This window comes from Manis pentadactyla, chromosome 9, assembly GCF_030020395.1.
Source record: "Manis pentadactyla isolate mManPen7 chromosome 9, mManPen7.hap1, whole genome shotgun sequence".
Classification (NCBI taxonomy): Eukaryota; Metazoa; Chordata; class Mammalia; order Pholidota; family Manidae; genus Manis; species Manis pentadactyla.
The window spans coordinates 37,596,076-37,613,716 of NC_080027.1; the positions used below are offsets into that span (position 1 = coordinate 37,596,076).

A 17,641-nucleotide genomic window follows, 5' to 3' on the forward strand; every position below is an offset into this window, starting at 1 on the left:
TGTAACATCCATAATTCAGAACTTCAAAATATTTTTTAGCTTTCTGATAAATAAATCCTCCTTGATAATATGTCAATTCTGGGACATTCTCTTTTCAAATACATTTTTAGGAATGCATTTCCCTTGAAAATAGGAAATGCTTATTTGTACTTATCCATTCATACCCCTACTGACCTATTAGCTACCTTGAACAGAGACATTCTTCATATAGTTTTACTATTTTAAGTCAATAACAAAATAGGTGTTCAATAAATATTTGCTGAATAAGTAAAACATCCTGAATAATTTTTAACTGGATAATTCTCCTCCAAAGCCATAAATAAAACAAAGAATTCCTGTTTTAATTCCTGTTTAAGAAAAATATTTCTTCCACAAAATCAACAGCATCTGAAATTCCACTTTCTTTATATAGCATGTCTTGGTAGAAGTAGTTATCAGACCTATATTTGAAAATCATTTCTGCCACCAAATAGCTGTATGATACCGAACAGGTTCAACTTCTCTAAGACTCAGTTTCCTCTTTTATAAAATGGGGATAACACCACCTACTTACTAGGAATGTTATGAGGATTAGAAATACACAGGAAGTCTTCACCATACAGGGTTCCAACAGTCACAAATTTCAGTTACCCCAGTTTAGTTAAATATTACCAATCCCCCAACAACACAACTCAAATTTCAGTTACCACAGTATGTTAAATGTGAGTAATCGGATATAGTACAAACTTTGTGACTAGATCTTCAGTCCACAAATCACTACATAAACAGTAGAAGCACATCACAATCAGGGACTAACCAAGTCACTTCTTTCAAAGTCTGCAGGTAGATTTTACAAAATTAAGTGCAAAAGAACAATGATTAGATAGTTGTCGGACTTCTCATCAGAAGTAATAAAAGCCAGGAGACAATGGAATAATATCTTCAAAGCACTGAGAGAACAGGAACTCTCTGCCTAATTTCTAACTATGGATAAAACATAAGGCAAAATCTGCTGATGATCAGTCACACACATTTGTTATTCAGTTCGTGTACACACAGCAAAGTATGTGGCTATGTTGCGTCCTTGTCTCCTGGTGATGAATATATGTGACATTTTACAAAAACAGATAATCTAAAGAGGGGACTGGACATCAATGATGGAAGTGCAGCAAAGAAACAAAAAGTGGTAATGGAAGTAAAATTCCAATCAAACATACACAGCTTTAGAAGAACCAGCTAACCGTGACAATGCTGACTGCTGCCATTTGAGAGACTCTAGATATTCAGGCAGAAGAAGTTAATGAAGGCAAACTTATCAGCACAAATGAAGAGTAGTTGTGAGAAAGGATAAAGATGGATCAGAAGTGATGCAATCAAAAAACTTTGCATTAAAGGAAATCTAGGAGATATTTCACTATATTGAAAGTGCAAAAGAAGAAAATGTTGGAAGCTGATCCAAACTTAGAAAGTATGACAATTCACCAAAGCACAGAAAAATTACTCATTCCACATCATAAGTTATGAGAAGAAGGCAAGCATAAAAAGAAAAGAAATCCTGCCATTTACAACAACATGGATGCATCTACAGGGTATTATGATCAGTGAAATAAGTCAGGTAGAGAAAGACAGAAACCAAATGATTTCACTCATTTGTGGAGTATTAAAACAAAGCAAAACAGGAGGGGGCGGAAGATGGCGGCGTGAGTAGAGCAGCGGAAATCTCCTCCCAAAACAACATATATCTATGAAAATATAACAAAGACAACCCTTCCTAGAATAAAGACCAGAGGACACAGGACAATATCCAGACCACATCCACACCTGAGAGAACCCAGCGCCTCGCGAAGGGGGTAAGATACAAGCCCCGGCCCCGCGGGAGCCGAGCGCCCCTCCCCCCAGCTCCCGGCGGGAGAAGAGCAGGCAGAGCGGGAGGGAGACGGAGCCCAGGGCTGCCGAACACCCAGCCCCAGCCATCCGGGCCAGAGTGCAGGGCCCTCGATACTGGGAAAACAGGGCAGCAAGAACAGTGAGCAGGCACTGGAGGCTGGGCGACAGAGGACATAAGAAAAGCGCGCGACCATTTTTTTTTTTTTTTGCTTTTTTGCTGCTTTGTTTTGGCGAGCGCTTTTTGGAAGTCTTAAAGGGACAGGGACCCCAATATTAGGGAAACAGGGCAGAAAGACCGGTGAGCAGAGGCCTGAGGCTGGCACCGAAGAATAAAGAAAAACGAACGACCACCTTTTTTTTTTAATTAAAAATTTTTTTTTTTTTTAATTAAAAAAATTTTTTTTTCTTGTTTTTTTTTGTGGTCGTTGTTTTGTTTTGGCGGGTGCTTTTTGGAAGTCTTAAAGGGGCAGGGCGGGTCACTTAATCCAGAGGTAGGGAATCCGGGATCTCTGGGCACCCTAACCCCTGGGCTGCAGGGAGCAGGGAGGCCCCTTACGGAGATAAATAGCCTCCCAGCAGCTCCTGCTCCAACGCGACTCCACCATTTCGGAGTAGCTGCCCGAGCCAGGCCACGCCCACAGCAACAGCGGAGATTAACTCCATAGCAGCCGGGCAGGAAGCAGAAACCCTGTCTGCGCGCAGCTGCGCAGCACAAGCCACTAGAGGCCGCTGTTCTCCCAGGAGAGGAGGGCCACAAACCAACAAGAAAGGAAGTCCTTCCAGCCGTCACTCGTCCCAGTTCTGCAGACTATTCCTATCACCATGAAAAGGCAAAGCTACAGGCAGACAAAGATCACAGAGACAACACCAGAGAAGGAGACAGACCTAACCAGTCTTCCTGACAAAGAATTCAAAATAAGAATCATAAACATGCTGACAGAGATGCAGAGAAATACGCAAGAAAAATGGGATGAAGTCCGGAAAGAGATCACAGATGCCAGAAAGGAGATCGCAGAAATGAAACAAACTCTGGAAGGGTTTATAAGCAGAATGGATAGAATGCAAGAGGCCATTGATGGAATTGAAATCAGAGAACAGGAACGCATAGAAGCTGACATAGAGAGAGACAAAAGGATCTCCAGGAATGAAACAATATTAAGAGAACTGTGTGACCAATCTAAAAGGAGCAATATCCGTATTATAGGGGTCCCAGAAGAAGAGAGAGGCAAAGAGATGGAAAGTATCTTAGAAGAAATAATTGCTGAAAACTTCCCCACACTGGGGGAGGAAGTAATCAAACAGACCACGGAAATACACAGAACCCCCAACAGAAAGGATCCAAGAAGGGCAACACCAAGACACATAATAATTAAAATGGCAAAGATCAAGGACAAGGAAAGAGTGTTAAAGGCAGCTAGAGAGAAAAAGGTCACCTATAAAGGGAAACCCATCAGGCTAACGTCAGATTTCTCAACAGAAACCCTACAGGCCAGAAGAGAATGGCATGATATATTTAATACAATGAAACAGAAGGGCCTTGAACCAAGGATACTGTATCCAGCACGACTATCATTCAAATATGACGGTGTGATTAAACGATTCCCAGACAAACAAAAGCTGAGGGAATTTGCTTTCCACAAACCACCTCTACAGAACATCTTACAGGGACTGCTCTAGATGGGAGCACTCCTAGAAAGAGCACAGCACAAAACACCCAACATATGAAGAATCGAGGAGGACGAACAAGAAGGGAGAGAAGAAAAGAATCTCCAGACAGTGTATATAACAGCTCAATAAGCGAGCTAAGTTAGGCAGTAAGATACTAAAGAGGCTAACCTTGAACCTCTGGTAACCACGAATTTAAAGCCTGCAATGGCAATAAGTACATATCTTTCAATAGTCACCCTAAATGTTAATGGGTTGAATGCACCAATCAAAAGACACAGAGTAACAGAATGGATAAAAAAGCAAGACCCATCTATATGCTGCTTACAAGAAACTCACCTCAAACCCAAAGACATGTACAGACTAAAAGTCAAGGGATGGAAAAACATATTTCAAGCAAACAACAGTGAGAAGAAAGCAGGGGTTGCAGTACTAATATCAGACAAAATAGACTTCAAAACAAAGAAAGTAACAAGAGATAAAGAAGGACACTACATAATGATAAAGGGCTCAGTCCAACAAGAGGATATAACCATTCTAAATATATATGCACCCAACACAGGAGCACCAGCATATGTGAAACAAATACTAACAGAACTAAAGGGGGATATAGACTGCAATGCATTCATTCTAGGAGACTTCAACACACCACTCACCCCAAAGGATAGATCCACTGGGCAGAAAATAAGTAAGGACACGGAAGCACTGAACAACACAGTAGAGCAGATGGACGTAATAGACATCTATAGAACTCTACATCCAAAAGCAGCGGGATATACATTCTTCTCAAGTGCACATGGAACATTCTCCAGAATAGACCACATACTAGGCCACAAAAAGAGCCTCAGAAAATTCCAAAAGATTGAAATCCTACCAACCAACTTTTCAGACCACAAAGGCATAAAACTAGAAATAAACTGTACAAAGAAAGCAAAGAGGCTCACAAACACATGGAGGCTTAACAACACGCTCCTAAATAATCAATGGATCAATGACCAAATCAAAATGGAGATCCAGCAATATATGGAAACAAATGACAACAACAACACTAAGCCCCAACTTCTGTGGGACACAGCAAAAGCAGTCTTAAGAGGAAAGTATATAGCAATCCAAGCATATTTAAAAAAGGAAGAGCAATCCCAAATGAATGGTCTAATGTCACAATTATCGAAATTGGAAAAAGAAGAACAGATGAGGCCTAAGGTCAGCAGAAGGAGGGACATAATAAAGATCAGAGAAGAAATAAATAAAATTGAGAAGAATAAAACAATAGCAAAAATCAATGAAACCAAGAGCTGGTTCTTCGAGAAAATAAACAAAATAGATAAGCCTCTAGCCAGACTTATTAAGAAGAAAAGAGAATCAACACAAATCAACAGTATCAGAAACGAGAAAGGAAAAATCACGACGGACCCCACGGAAATGCAAAGAATTATTGGAGAATACTATGAAAACCTATATGCTAACAAGCTGGGAAACCTAGGAGAAATGGACAACTTCCTAGAAAAATATAACCTTCCAAGATTGACCCAGGAAGAAACAGAAAATCTAAACAGACCAATTACCAGCAACGAAATTGAAGAGGTAATCAAAAAACTACCAAAGAACAAAACCCCCGGGCCAGATGGATTTACCTCGGAATTTTATCAGACATACAGGGAAGACATAATACCCATTCTCCTTAAAGTTTTCCAAAAAATAGAGGAGGAGGGGATACTCCCAAACTCATTCTATGAAGCTAACATCACCCTAATACCAAAACCAGGCAAAGACACCACCAAAAAAGAAAACTACAGACCAATATCCCTGATGAACGTAGATGCAAAAATACTCAACAAAATATTAGCAAACCGAATTCAAAAATACATCAAAAGGATCATACACCATGACCAAGTGGGATTCATTCCAGGGATGCAAGGATGGTACAACATTCGAAAGTCCATCAACATCATCCACCACATCAACAAAAAGAAAGACAAAAACCACATGATCATCTCCATAGATGCTGAAAAAGCATTTGACAAAGTTCAACATCCATTCATGTTAAAAACTCTCAGCAAAATGGGAATAGAGGGCAAGTACCTCAACATAATAAAGGCCATCTATGATAAACCCACAGCCAACATTATATTGAACAGCGAGAAGCTGAAAGCATTTCCTCTGAGATCGGGAACTAGACAGGGATGCCCACTCTCTCCACTGTTATTTAACATAGTACTGGAGGTCCTAGCCACGGCAATCAGACAAAATAAAGAAATACAAGGAATCCAGATTGGTAAAGAAGAAGTTAAACTGTCACTATTTGCAGATGACATGATACTGTACATAAAAAACCCTAAAGACTCCACCCCAAAACTACTAGAACTGATATCGGAATACAGCAAAGTTGCAGGATACAAAATCAACACACAGAAATCTGTGGCTTTCCTATATACTAACAATGAACCAACAGAAAGAGAAATCAGGAAAACAACTCCATTCACAATTGCATCAAAAAAAATAAAATACCTAGGAATAAACCTAACCAAAGAAGTGAAAGACTTATACTCTGAAAACTACAAGTCACTCTTAAGAGAAATTAAAGGGGACACTAACAGATGGAAACTCATCCCATGCTCGTGGCTAGGAAGAATTAATATCGTTAAAATGGCCATCCTGCCCAAAGCAATATACAGATTTGATGCAATCCCTATGAAACTACCAGCAACATTCTTCAATGAACTGGAACAAATAATTCAAAAATTCATATGGAAACACCAAAGACCCCGAATAGCCAAAGCAATCCTGAGAAAGAAGAATAAAGTAGGGGGGATCTCACTCCCCAACTTCAAGCTCTACTATAAAGCCATAGTAATCAAGACAATTTGGTACTGGCACAAGAGCAGAGCCACAGACCAATGGAACAGACTAGAGAATCCAGACATTAACCCAGACATATATGGTCAATTAATATTTGATAAAGGAGCCATGGACATACAATGGCGAAATGACAGTCTCTTCAACAGGTGGTGCTGGCAAAACTGGACAGCTACATGTAGGAGAATGAAACTGGACCATTGTCTAACCCCATATACAAAAGTAAACTCAAAATGGATCAAAGACCTGAATGTAAGCCATGAAACCATTAAACTCTTGGAAGAAAACATAGGCGAAAACCTCTTAGACATAAACATGAGTGACCTCTTCTTGAACATATCTCCCCGGGCAAGGAAAACAACAGCAAAAATGAGTAAGTTTGACTATATTAAGCTGAAAAGCTTCTGTACAGCAAAAGACACCATCAATAGAACAAGAAGGATCCCTACAGTATGGGAGAATATATTTGAAAATGACACATCCGATAAAGGCTTGACGTCCAGAATATATAAGGAGCTCTCACGCCTCAACAAACAAAAAACAAATAACCCAATTAAAAAATGGGCAGAGGAACTGAACAGACAGTTCTCCAAAAAAGAAATACAGATGGCCAACAGACACATGAAAAGATGCTCCACATCGCTAATTATCAGAGAAATGCAAATTAAAACTACAATGAGGTATCACCTCACACCAGTAAGGATGGCTGCCATCCAAAAGACAAACAACAACAAATGTTGGCGAGGCTGTGGAGAAAGGGGAACCCTCCTACACTGCTGGTGGGAATGTAAACTAGTTCAACCATTGTGGAAAGCAGTATGGAGGTATATCAAAATGCTCAAAACAGACTTACCATTTGACCCAGGAATTGCACTCCTAGGAATTTACCCTAAGAACGCAGCAATCAAGTTTGAGAAAGACAGATGCACCCCTATGTTTATTGCAGCACTATTCACAATAGCCAAGAATTGGAAGCAACCTAAATGTCCATCAGTAGATGAATGGATAAAGAAGATGTGGTACATATACACAATGGAATACTACTCAGCCATAAGAAAAGGGCAAATCCAATCATTTGCAGCAACATGGATGGAGCTGGAGGGTATTATGCTCAGTGAAACAAGCCAAGCGGAGAAAGAGAAATACCAAATGATTTCACTTATCTGTGGAATATAAGAACAAAGGAAAAACTGAAGGAACAAAACAGCAGCAGAATCACAGAACTCAAGAATGGACTAACAGGTACCAAAGGGAAAGGGACTGGGGAGGATGGGTGGGTAGGGAGGGATAAGGGGGGGAGAAGTAGGGGGGTATTAAGATTAACATGCATGGGGGGGTAGGAGAAAAGGGAGGGCTGTACAACACAGAGAAGGCAAGTAGTGATTCTACAACATTTTGCTATGCTGATGGACAGTGACTGTAAAGGGGTTTATAGGGGAGACCTGGTACAGGGGAGAGCCTAGTAAACATAATATTCGTCATGTAAGTGTAGATTAGTGATAGCAAAAAAAAAAAAAAAAAAAAAAGGGCAGTTCCTGTGTGGTAACCTCCAACGAGTTCTACACAATGGTATAAAGGGCATATAAAAGTGTAGGCAAAGGGTCTGTTTGTGTTTATACAGAGGATCAAAGCCTAATTGGGCTACCCCAAAAATGAACTAAGATACAATATGAAAAAGAACTTCCAACATCTGCACTCTCTGGAAGACTCATGCCAGAAGATGATCATCAAAAAACCCCAACAAAGATCCATGCACTGCTACAGCTGTAGATGCACTCATCCCACCAGTTCCTGGACTTGCCATGGGAATGAGGAAGGAGATATCTAAGCTGGCCTGTGCATACAGTAAAACAACAAAATTGGACTGGATCTATACTGTTGGAACTCAACCAAGAATCTGGAGAAGTGCAAATTGTAGCGCTCCAAAGTCTTACAACTACAAACTATTTATTGTTAAAAGAACATATGGCATGTGAACAGTCCCCAGGAATGGGTTGTTTTAATTTGTCTGATTTCTCTCAGACTGTTCAAGTTCATTTGGACAATATCCACCATATCATAGATAAGTTTTCACAAATGCCTAAGGTGCCTAACTGGTTTTCTTGGTTTCACTGCAGATGGCTAGTAATTACAGATATGCTTTGGTTATGTAACTATACTCCTATTATGTTAATGTGTGTGTGCAATTTAAGTAGTAGCTTAAAACCTATACATGCTGAAGTTACTCTACAAGAAGATATATCAAAGAAATAATCAATCTTCCCATGTTTTCTTCCGCCTGCTACTTCTATAGCTTTTCTTCTTCCTTCCTAATTACAACCCTTAAATAGAATTCGTGCCTCATATCAAATTTACCGAGTATCATAATTCTTCCAAGTGGTAAAGATACCTCAAGACAAATGCTGGGCATAGAAGCCACAGGGCATAAATATGCAAAGAAGTAAAAAGCTAACTTTTTCAAACAATAAGGCTTCTCTCTCACTTACCAACTTCACATTTCCCTGTATGGCCCCGGAAGATGACTGGTTAGCCAGAGACGGGTAAGATTCCTCAAGGGAGGAACAACCTAAGACAGGCACAGTCGCAGGGGGGCCATCAGGTGAGAAATTGGGGATCAACAGAGGTGAGGCTTAGAACCTCACCCCCCCGTTCTGAGAGAAATCTTCTGCATACGTGGATGTTTTATTGCCCTGGTCTAGCTTGGATTAACACATAGTCTACAGGCACACACCTGATCATCTACATGTGCTCTCTTACAACACTAAACTATGTTTTCTACCTTTATCTTGTATCTACCTACCACTTCAGCATTTTATTAAAAATAATAATAATAAAGAGAGAAATGTGGTATCCACATATAAATCAAGTATAAAAACCAAATGAGTATTCATATTTGAACTGACTGTTTATAGTTCATAATGCATGAGCAAAACCGAAAGTTTCTGTGATGACTGCCCTTGTACTGTTCACTATGTAACTTATTCATTATGTAAGAATTTGTTCTCCATGTAAGAACTTGTTTGTTATGCCTCAGAAGATTGGAGACTGACAAAAATTAGGCTTGGGGTGGAATAATGATTGTGCATTGAGCATTGACTCCCCTATACAGAATTTTATTGTCGTTAACAACCATTTGATCAATAAATATGAGAGATGCCCTCACAAAAAAAAAAAAAAAAAGGGACAGACTTCCAATGGTAAAATAAATTAGTAACCGGGATGTAATGTATAGCATAAGGAATATAGTCAAGATATTGTAACAGCTTGGTAGGGTGATAGCTGGAACCTAGAATTATGTATATAAATGTTCTACCACTGTGTTGTACACTTGAAACTCATGTAATGTAATACTGTGTGTCAACTACCCTTCAATAAAAAATAATTATTAAAAAAAAAAAAAAAAAAAAGCAAAACAGAAGGAACAAAAAAAGCAGTAGATTCACAGCTACTAGTACTAGAAGGGACTAGTAGTTACCAAAGGGGGTGGGTTGGGGAGGGTGAGTAGGGAGGGAGAAGGGGATTAAGAGGCACTATAATTCACAATCACAATATAGGTAGGTCACTAGGATGGTAATATAGCATGGAGAATACAATTAATGTCTCCATAACATCTTACTACGTTGACAGTGACCACAACGGAGGGGGTGAGATCTTGATAACATGGGTGAATGCTGAACCAATGTGTTGTGTATGTGAAACTATCATAAGATTGTATATAAATGATACATTCATTAAAAAAAGGCAAGCACTGTTCAAACTACTTTTGCTAAATTCTTTTATAAAAAAAGTTCTCAATGCTTTTAATGTTTTAAATTACACTGTACTAATACATATTAGTTTTACTAATTCTTTTGTTTCTCTACATATTTATAATGAATGGTAAGAGGGTTTACAATGTTTATCAAAAATCTTTAAAGCTTATAGAATAATTGTAACTTTTTCAATTGACTATTAAGATCACTTCGGCAGCTTTTAACTTGGTCGTTTGTATTCTCCCACACTACCAGGCAAAGTGAGGACTGTCTATACCTATCCCTTGCAGAACATCAAGGTGCTTATTATTTCACAACCAAAGAGAAACCCTCTCTCTACCTTTTCTCCTGTCCTTACAGTCTGCTTAAACAAAAAAGGAATTTGAAATGGTTTTCTGTGCTGTTAAGACAGATTTTCAGGTTTTTCAGTGACTGAGAACCATTGCCATATCTGAACATGCAATTCCCCAAACTCATCTTTCTATTACCCAAATTATACATACCCTAATGCTGAAAGATAGGCTTCTTGAATTCAATTTGTCCTTTGTGATAGTATACTATTTCATGCTTGTTATCATCCCTTACATGCAAGAGCAAAACAATGTGTGACAGAAGTAATATTGGATAGTGGTTTTAGAGTCAGACCTCAACTTGAACACTACTTCTACACTACTTTTCACCACCTTAGATTACTTCTTAGAGCTTAAATTTCCTAGTCTGTGAAATGAGGATAATAATATCTTCTTTTTGGAATTATGGTAATGATAGAAAGAGATAATATATATGAAGTGCTTAGCAAGTTGTGGTACATAGTAAGCCTTTAGATATAGCTATTATCACCATTATTATTACTATCCTTAATATTTACCATTAATGTAAATATTATAATGATAAGGCTGTATTTGTTTTAAACACATCATCAGTAAGCATTTTTTTCAAAGATCAAACTCTTTTACTCCCAAGATATGATAGACAGCCAGTACTGCTGCGTAAGAAGGCTTAACCTCAAATTCCTCCAGATCATTTTCTCCCAAGGTACACATGCAAAGGGCTGTGACATTCACTCATCCTCTGCAACCCCTAGTTCCCATGTCAAAACCCTCCCTGCAGTCTGCTCAGATTTCCTCTTCTGAGGACATTAAAAACTAAAGCCATTTCCCATTTTTCAGAGCTATCTGGCAGGACAGTAGTATCTTGCTCTCTCATAATTCACATGACCTGTCAGTTTTCTCTTTTGACTCTAACCCTTGGTTCTAAACTCAGAATCATTATTATCTGTATCTACCTAAAAAAGCTGCAAAGGAAACAGGCCAGCTAAAAGCAACCCCTTTTCTCTACTAAACAATTAATTGCCTATAAAATATTAATGTGAGTTAGTTGAGCAATGTCTGTTGTAACACTCCGTGACAGAAAGCCGACTACCTCTCAAGTCAACCCATTCCATGGTTATATCTTCAATTAAAAATTTTCCTTATGTTGAAGAAAATTTCTCCACCTTAAAATCAGTTTCCACCCATAAGCTCTAATTCCACATTCTAGGAAATACAGGAATTTTAACTGCTCCGTGTGACAGCCCACCTGACATATGAAGACCCTTGAGTTTCTCTTTTCCATGTTACATGTTTCCAGTTCAGAAAGCATGGTTTTAAGTCCCTTCCCTCATGGACCTTCTCTAGACCAGGTATGAGCTTGCCAATGTGATCTAACAACAAATTAGCAAAGCACTTCCCTGGCCAACATGTGGGCTGCCAAACTACAAACGATCCTTTTGCCATACTCTTCCCACTATTATGTAAAAATGATTAATTTAAACCAGTAGTTCAGGAAAAATAACTCTCAGTCTAAATAGTTTAAAGGGAATGGTACTAAAGTCTTGAAAACCACAAAACAAGTTTTGTGTTTTTGTGTTTTTACTTAACAATTACTTCAAGCAGAATAAAGTAGGACCAACTGGAATGAATCTCTTGCTACTTTCCTACAAAGCCAAATACATGCCTGGGAGTAGGACCCAACGATGGCAAGGTTAGCTGAAAAGAGTCTTGCTACATGTTCTGAGAAAGTCGATCCAATTAAAAGAAGGCAGTAAGAGTTAGCCAAGAAATATTCTCTGTACCTTGCCAGAGGAAGGTACCCAAGAACGATCAAACACTGTGCTCTCAAAACTTGACCAAAGTGAACTCCAGAAAGAGAAGTGGCAGATTTTTCCTGAGCTCTCCTAGCTTGGGAGAAATAATCATCTGGGGAAATAGACAAAGACACACACACAGAGTCTGTGAGGGCAAGGGGTGCCTGTCAGGGGCAGCAGCTGGAGGAGGATTGTCCCCAAAGTTCTCAGAAGGTGCAACCAGTGAAAGCTGTATCCTCAGGGGAACCCTAGTCCCTAGGTAGTCAGAAAGGAGGCAGGAAAGAGTCGGGACGTGGTCCCTTGTGCTCTTGGGAGCCTGGCACGATCAGGAGGGTGCAGATTAGGCACTCTGCCTTCTACGTCTGTTGCAAGGCATAGTTGAGTAACAGTGCTCGGAGAGTAGATGATCTCTGGCGCTTGAAGATATCCCGAGTGGGAGTGGGGCCGACGAGGGTGGACTTGGGGATCTGAGACTGGGAAACCGTTCGCTGCAAGTGACCGAGAGCTCTAACATGAACAGAGAAAGAGGAAAGGAAGGAATTTACTGTTTTCACGGATTGGGGGAAACATGAAGTGAGGCACTGTTGCCTTCTTTGCACCCTTAGGGCGCAGGTGGCTAAATCAACAGCAGGAGCAGGTGTCACGGGCCCTCGTTCCGGTGCGCAGAGCCCTCCACTCTCCCTCAGTCTCCCGTCCGCAGCCCCGCCCCTCGGACTTCCCCGCAGAACCGGCAGGGGCTCCCCACTCCTCTTCCGTGCCTCAGTCTTGACCCCCCGGCCCGCCCGGACGCCGGCAGTCCTCACCCGACACACCGGGTCCCCCTACCGGCCCCCTCATCTGCAGCACCCCCACTCCTGCCCGCCGGCCGGGGCCCCGCCGCCCGCCTCCCGCGGCAGGCCTGCCGCCGCTCCGGGTCCGCCCGCCGCCTTCCTCACCCGGCGTCTCCCCCTCAGAACGGCGCCTCGGGCCGGGGGCCGGCGCCCGCACTCACAGAACTCGGCCATGTACCAGGTCACCGCGTAGTTCTCCTCACACCAGTCGAGCGTGGAGGTCGTGAGGCCCCAGTAGCCCTCGCGGTCCGCAGCCGGAGCCATCGCGCGCCGCCGCCGCCCAGCGCTGCGCCTGCCGCGCTCGCCTCCGCGGGCTCCCGGGCCGGCTCGGGCCCCGCTCGCGCGCCCGCCCGGCGCCCCGCCCGCCTCCCGAGGGGCAGGGCCCCGCGCCGTCACGGCCGCCCCGGCGCGGAGACTCCGCCCCCCGGGGCCTCGAGGTCGCCGCGAGCAGGCGGGCTCGCTCCCCACGGCTGGGCGCCGGGCGGGCCCTGCCTCCACCTCCCCCGGGAGGGGCGCGGCGGGGACCCGGGCGGCCCGCCCCGCCTCGGCACGCCTGTGGCCGCAGGGTCCGGGCCGCTGACATCCCGGAGGCGGCTGTCTGCCGTTATGTGTCTGAGCAGGCCTCAAAAGTGGAGCCTAGGAACAACACTCCCAGGAAGTAAGCAGTGTTTTTTTTGAGAAAGGTAGAAGTCAATGGCTCTGGGGAGCAAAGGGAAAGGACAACAACCTTCCACAGGAAGAAAAAGGGGGGCTTTGAGATCCTCAAAAAGAATGCAGCCAGAGCCCTATGCAGAGCGTGCCTGGTTCAGCGTGGGCTTCCAGCCCAGAGGCTTCTACCCTCTACTCCGCAGGCAACCAACAGCCTCCCCTGCTTCAGCCTCAACACTCTTGATACTCCACAGAGCTTCCAGAAGGATCTTTTTAAAACGAATGCAGCCGACCCTGCCCTTCTGCTCAGCCACTCCAAAACTTTCCTAGTCAGTGGCTGGCACCACTCCCATCTGCTTGCCTTGGCTCCTGCATTTCAGCTGGAACGCCTCCCTCTTCTCCGTTTGGCCAACTCCCACCGGCCCTTTAAAATCCAGCTTCCTGCAGCCTTCTCGGACTCTCACCCCCAAGAGCTCCCTTGGCCTTGGTTCACATCCTCTGTGAAACATCCTGAACAGAAAGCTTACTTTCCATTCTTTCTGGTCCTAACACTCAGGACTCTGCTGTACCATGCAGTTCGAAAGGAAGAGTTTACTTAAGGATAACACAATTGCTATTTTCCAAAGAAGCAAGGCAGATACGGTGTAATCAAAGGTAAAAGAAAACCAGAAGAGACGATGCACCTACAGCCTCTCTACATAGTGACCCTAGCAGATCATCCAGAATACTTGCAGGGTGCAGTGTGCTTTAACAAAAATAGTAATATCTGAAAATAGTAACATCTGAAATTTTCCTTCTGAATAACAGACACTGAGCTTCTACTGTGTATCCCACCCTTGGCTGGGTGTGGGCACACATGGAGATAGATAGGAAAGATGACAAGAATCAGTCTCCAGATAGATAAATAAAAGCCTCTAAGGTATGGGAAAACATCTATTTCTAACCATCTTTAATCTCATCCTCTAAAATTTCTGTTTTGTGTATGTTTTTAACATATAATAATCATAAGTATATGCAATTCATCAGTTAATAAATATACATATTTTTGTATATTCAAACTGAATATGCAGAAATACATACTTAAAAGTAATTTGCTGATGAGATTGCAATGAAAACAGTGTAGAGACCACAACAGAATGTGATAATACTTTGGTAAGAGTGAACAAAAAAATTAGCATGTTATGGGAGCCCCTATGTGAAAAGAACTGACCCAGCCAAGTGACTCAAGGCAGGAGATAAGGCCTTGGTTAAATCAATACCCTGCACATTTCATCAAAGTTTCATCATATTTTCATCAATAGTGGGGGAAAAAACATCTACCATGACCAGGAGAAAATTTAGGAGAGAAAAATTCTGCCCAAGAAAAAAGGTGCACTGTGGTGTTAGCACTCAGAAAAACACAGTGTGGATTCACAGTTCCTTCAGCAATGTCCATCTTACATTCTCTCTTTTCTAAAGAACTTTTCCCTCCTCAGTATAAAAGCCATGCATGGAAATGGAAGGGACACAGAGTAGCCAAAACTATCTTGAAAAAGAAGAACAAAATTGGAGGACTCACACTTTACAATTTCAACACTTCCTATAAAGCTACACTAATCAGGACAGTATAATACTGGTATGAGGATGAACTTGTAGATCAACGGAGGGTCCGGAAGAGAATTGAGACTTCAGAAATAAACCCTTACATTTATTGTCATTTGATTTTCAGCAAGGGTGTCAAGACAATTCAATGAGGGAAGAACTGTCTTTTTAACAAATGATGCTGCCAGACAGCTGAATATCCACATGCAAAGGACTTTCTGCCACAATAAACCAAAATGATCTCAAAATGGACTGTAGACTTACACGGAAGAGCTAAAACTATCAAACTGTTAGAAGTTTACAGAAAAGTAAATCTTTAGGGCCTTGGGTTAGGCAATGGTTTCTTATGTAAAATATCAAAAGCACTGGTGACAATAAAGATAGGTATATTGGACTTCATCAAAACTAAAATATTTTTGTTGCAAATGATACCTTCAAGAAAATGAAAAGACAACCCAAAATGGGAGAAAATATTTGCAAACCATGTATCTGATAAGAGTCTTGTATTCAGAATATATAAAGAACTCTTAAAACTCTCTAAAAAAAAAACAAATAACACAATTTTAAAATGGTCAAAGCATCTGAATAGACATTTCTCCAAGGAAGATAGACAAACAGCCAATCACATGAAAAGATGTTCATGTTTTCCATTAGAGAAATGCAATTCAAAACTACAATAAGATGCCACTTCTGAGATAGCTATAATCAAAAAGGCAAACAATAATGAGTGTTGACAAAGATTTGACAAAGATGTAGAGAAATCGGAACCATCATATGTTGCTGGTATATAAAATGATGCAGCTACTTTGGGAAACAATTTGGCAATTCCTCAAAATGCTAAGCAAGAGTTACCACATGACCTAACAATTATACTCTTGGGTATATACCAAAAGATTTGAAAACATGTTCACAAAAAATTGTACAAGGATGTTCCAAGCAGCATTATTTACAATAGCCAAGGTTGAAACAGACCAAATTCCATCAACTAATGAATGAATTGATATAATGTGGAATATCTATGCAGTAGAATATTATTTTGGCAATAAAGAAATGAAATAGTTATACATGATACAATATGGATGAACCTTGAAAAGCTGCATCAAAGAAGCCAAGCACAAAAGGGTATTCATATTCTGTAATTCCATCTATATAAAACATCCAGATTAGGCAAATCTATAGAGATAGAAAATTAATTAGTAGTTGGCTAATAGAGGGAGTGTGGGAATGCAGAGTAACTGCTAATGGGTACATGGTTTCTTTCGAGATGATGAAAGTGTTCTAAAGTTAGATTGTGGTAATGGTTGCACAACTCTGCTATATTTCAACGCCCCTCCCCCCCACACAAAACATTGAATTGTATACTTTCAATTGCACACTAAATATTCTAAATGGCTGAACTATATGGTATGTGAATTATATCTTAATAAAGCTGTCTTTTTTTTAAAGTAATATATTCTTGATGTTGGAAAATTTAGAAGCTACCCCAAAAATAAATCAATTAAAAACAAAGGAAATCACTCATCATCCCATCAACTAGCAAAAATAACCACTGTCAACATTTAAGCATATTTTCTCTCAGCATTTTATTTACAGAATTTTTTAATATGATAGAGTAACATTGCCTTTATACTTCATATTATTTCATAAGCATTTCTTATGCCTTTAAAAACCCTTATAAATACATGAATGGTTATATTCAATTTTAGAGATACTACAATTTACTTATTATATATCCATGTTACTATTCCTGTACTACTAGGAATTTAGGTTATTTGCAGTGCCTATATTTATTTTCAACTAATAAATGAGAACCCAAATTTTGAGAACTTTCAACCAGATTCCTACTGAAAACCCTTTTTACTAATTCCCAACACAACAAAAGAAATTTAAGCTGTGATTCATTTTTTTCTACTTGAGAGATGTTGCAGCATCTCATAACTGCACAAAATAACCAAAGGTATAGACCACAGATCAAATGATCTTCTGATCTACAAATTACCTCTTGGCTTCTCTGATCTACAAATTACCTCTTGGTAATTCTTGCCAAATTACCTTACTTGGCAACCTATCAACAATTCCTAACCCCTATCTAATGGGGAATATAAGGTTGTCCCTGAAGTGCAACAGGCACAACCTTGGCACACAACCCCATGCCTCTCTGGGAAGAGCCCTCTGACCCCGAGGCTGGGTTTTCTCTATGCTCCTGCAACCCCTGGGATTCCCTCCACCATAGCTCCTCTGACGTTTCATAATAGTCGGCTTAGGAAATGGTCCTCCAGAGCCTATCTCACTCTGTCTCTAAATCTCTAGCCCCTCAC

At 40.9% G+C, this 17,641-nt stretch overlaps 1 protein-coding gene across 3 annotated transcripts in view; it reads right to left on the bottom strand.

The window, feature by feature from the left end:
* ACER3 (alkaline ceramidase 3) overlaps window positions 1-13,388 on the bottom strand; it is a 139,080-nt gene extending 125,692 nt beyond the window's left edge. For 2 of the 3 annotated variants that reach the window (XM_057507200.1, XM_036895382.2), the window contains exon 1: window positions 13,256-13,388. In XM_057507200.1, coding sequence (XP_057363183.1) covers window positions 13,256-13,358 — 103 coding nt within the window. In that variant the 5' untranslated portion in view covers window positions 13,359-13,388. Of the gene's footprint in view, window positions 1-13,199 lie in introns of all 3 variants that reach the window. The other variant, XM_036895383.2, reaches the window with a different exon arrangement.
* Between the last annotated feature and the right edge of the window lie 4,253 nt (window positions 13,389-17,641).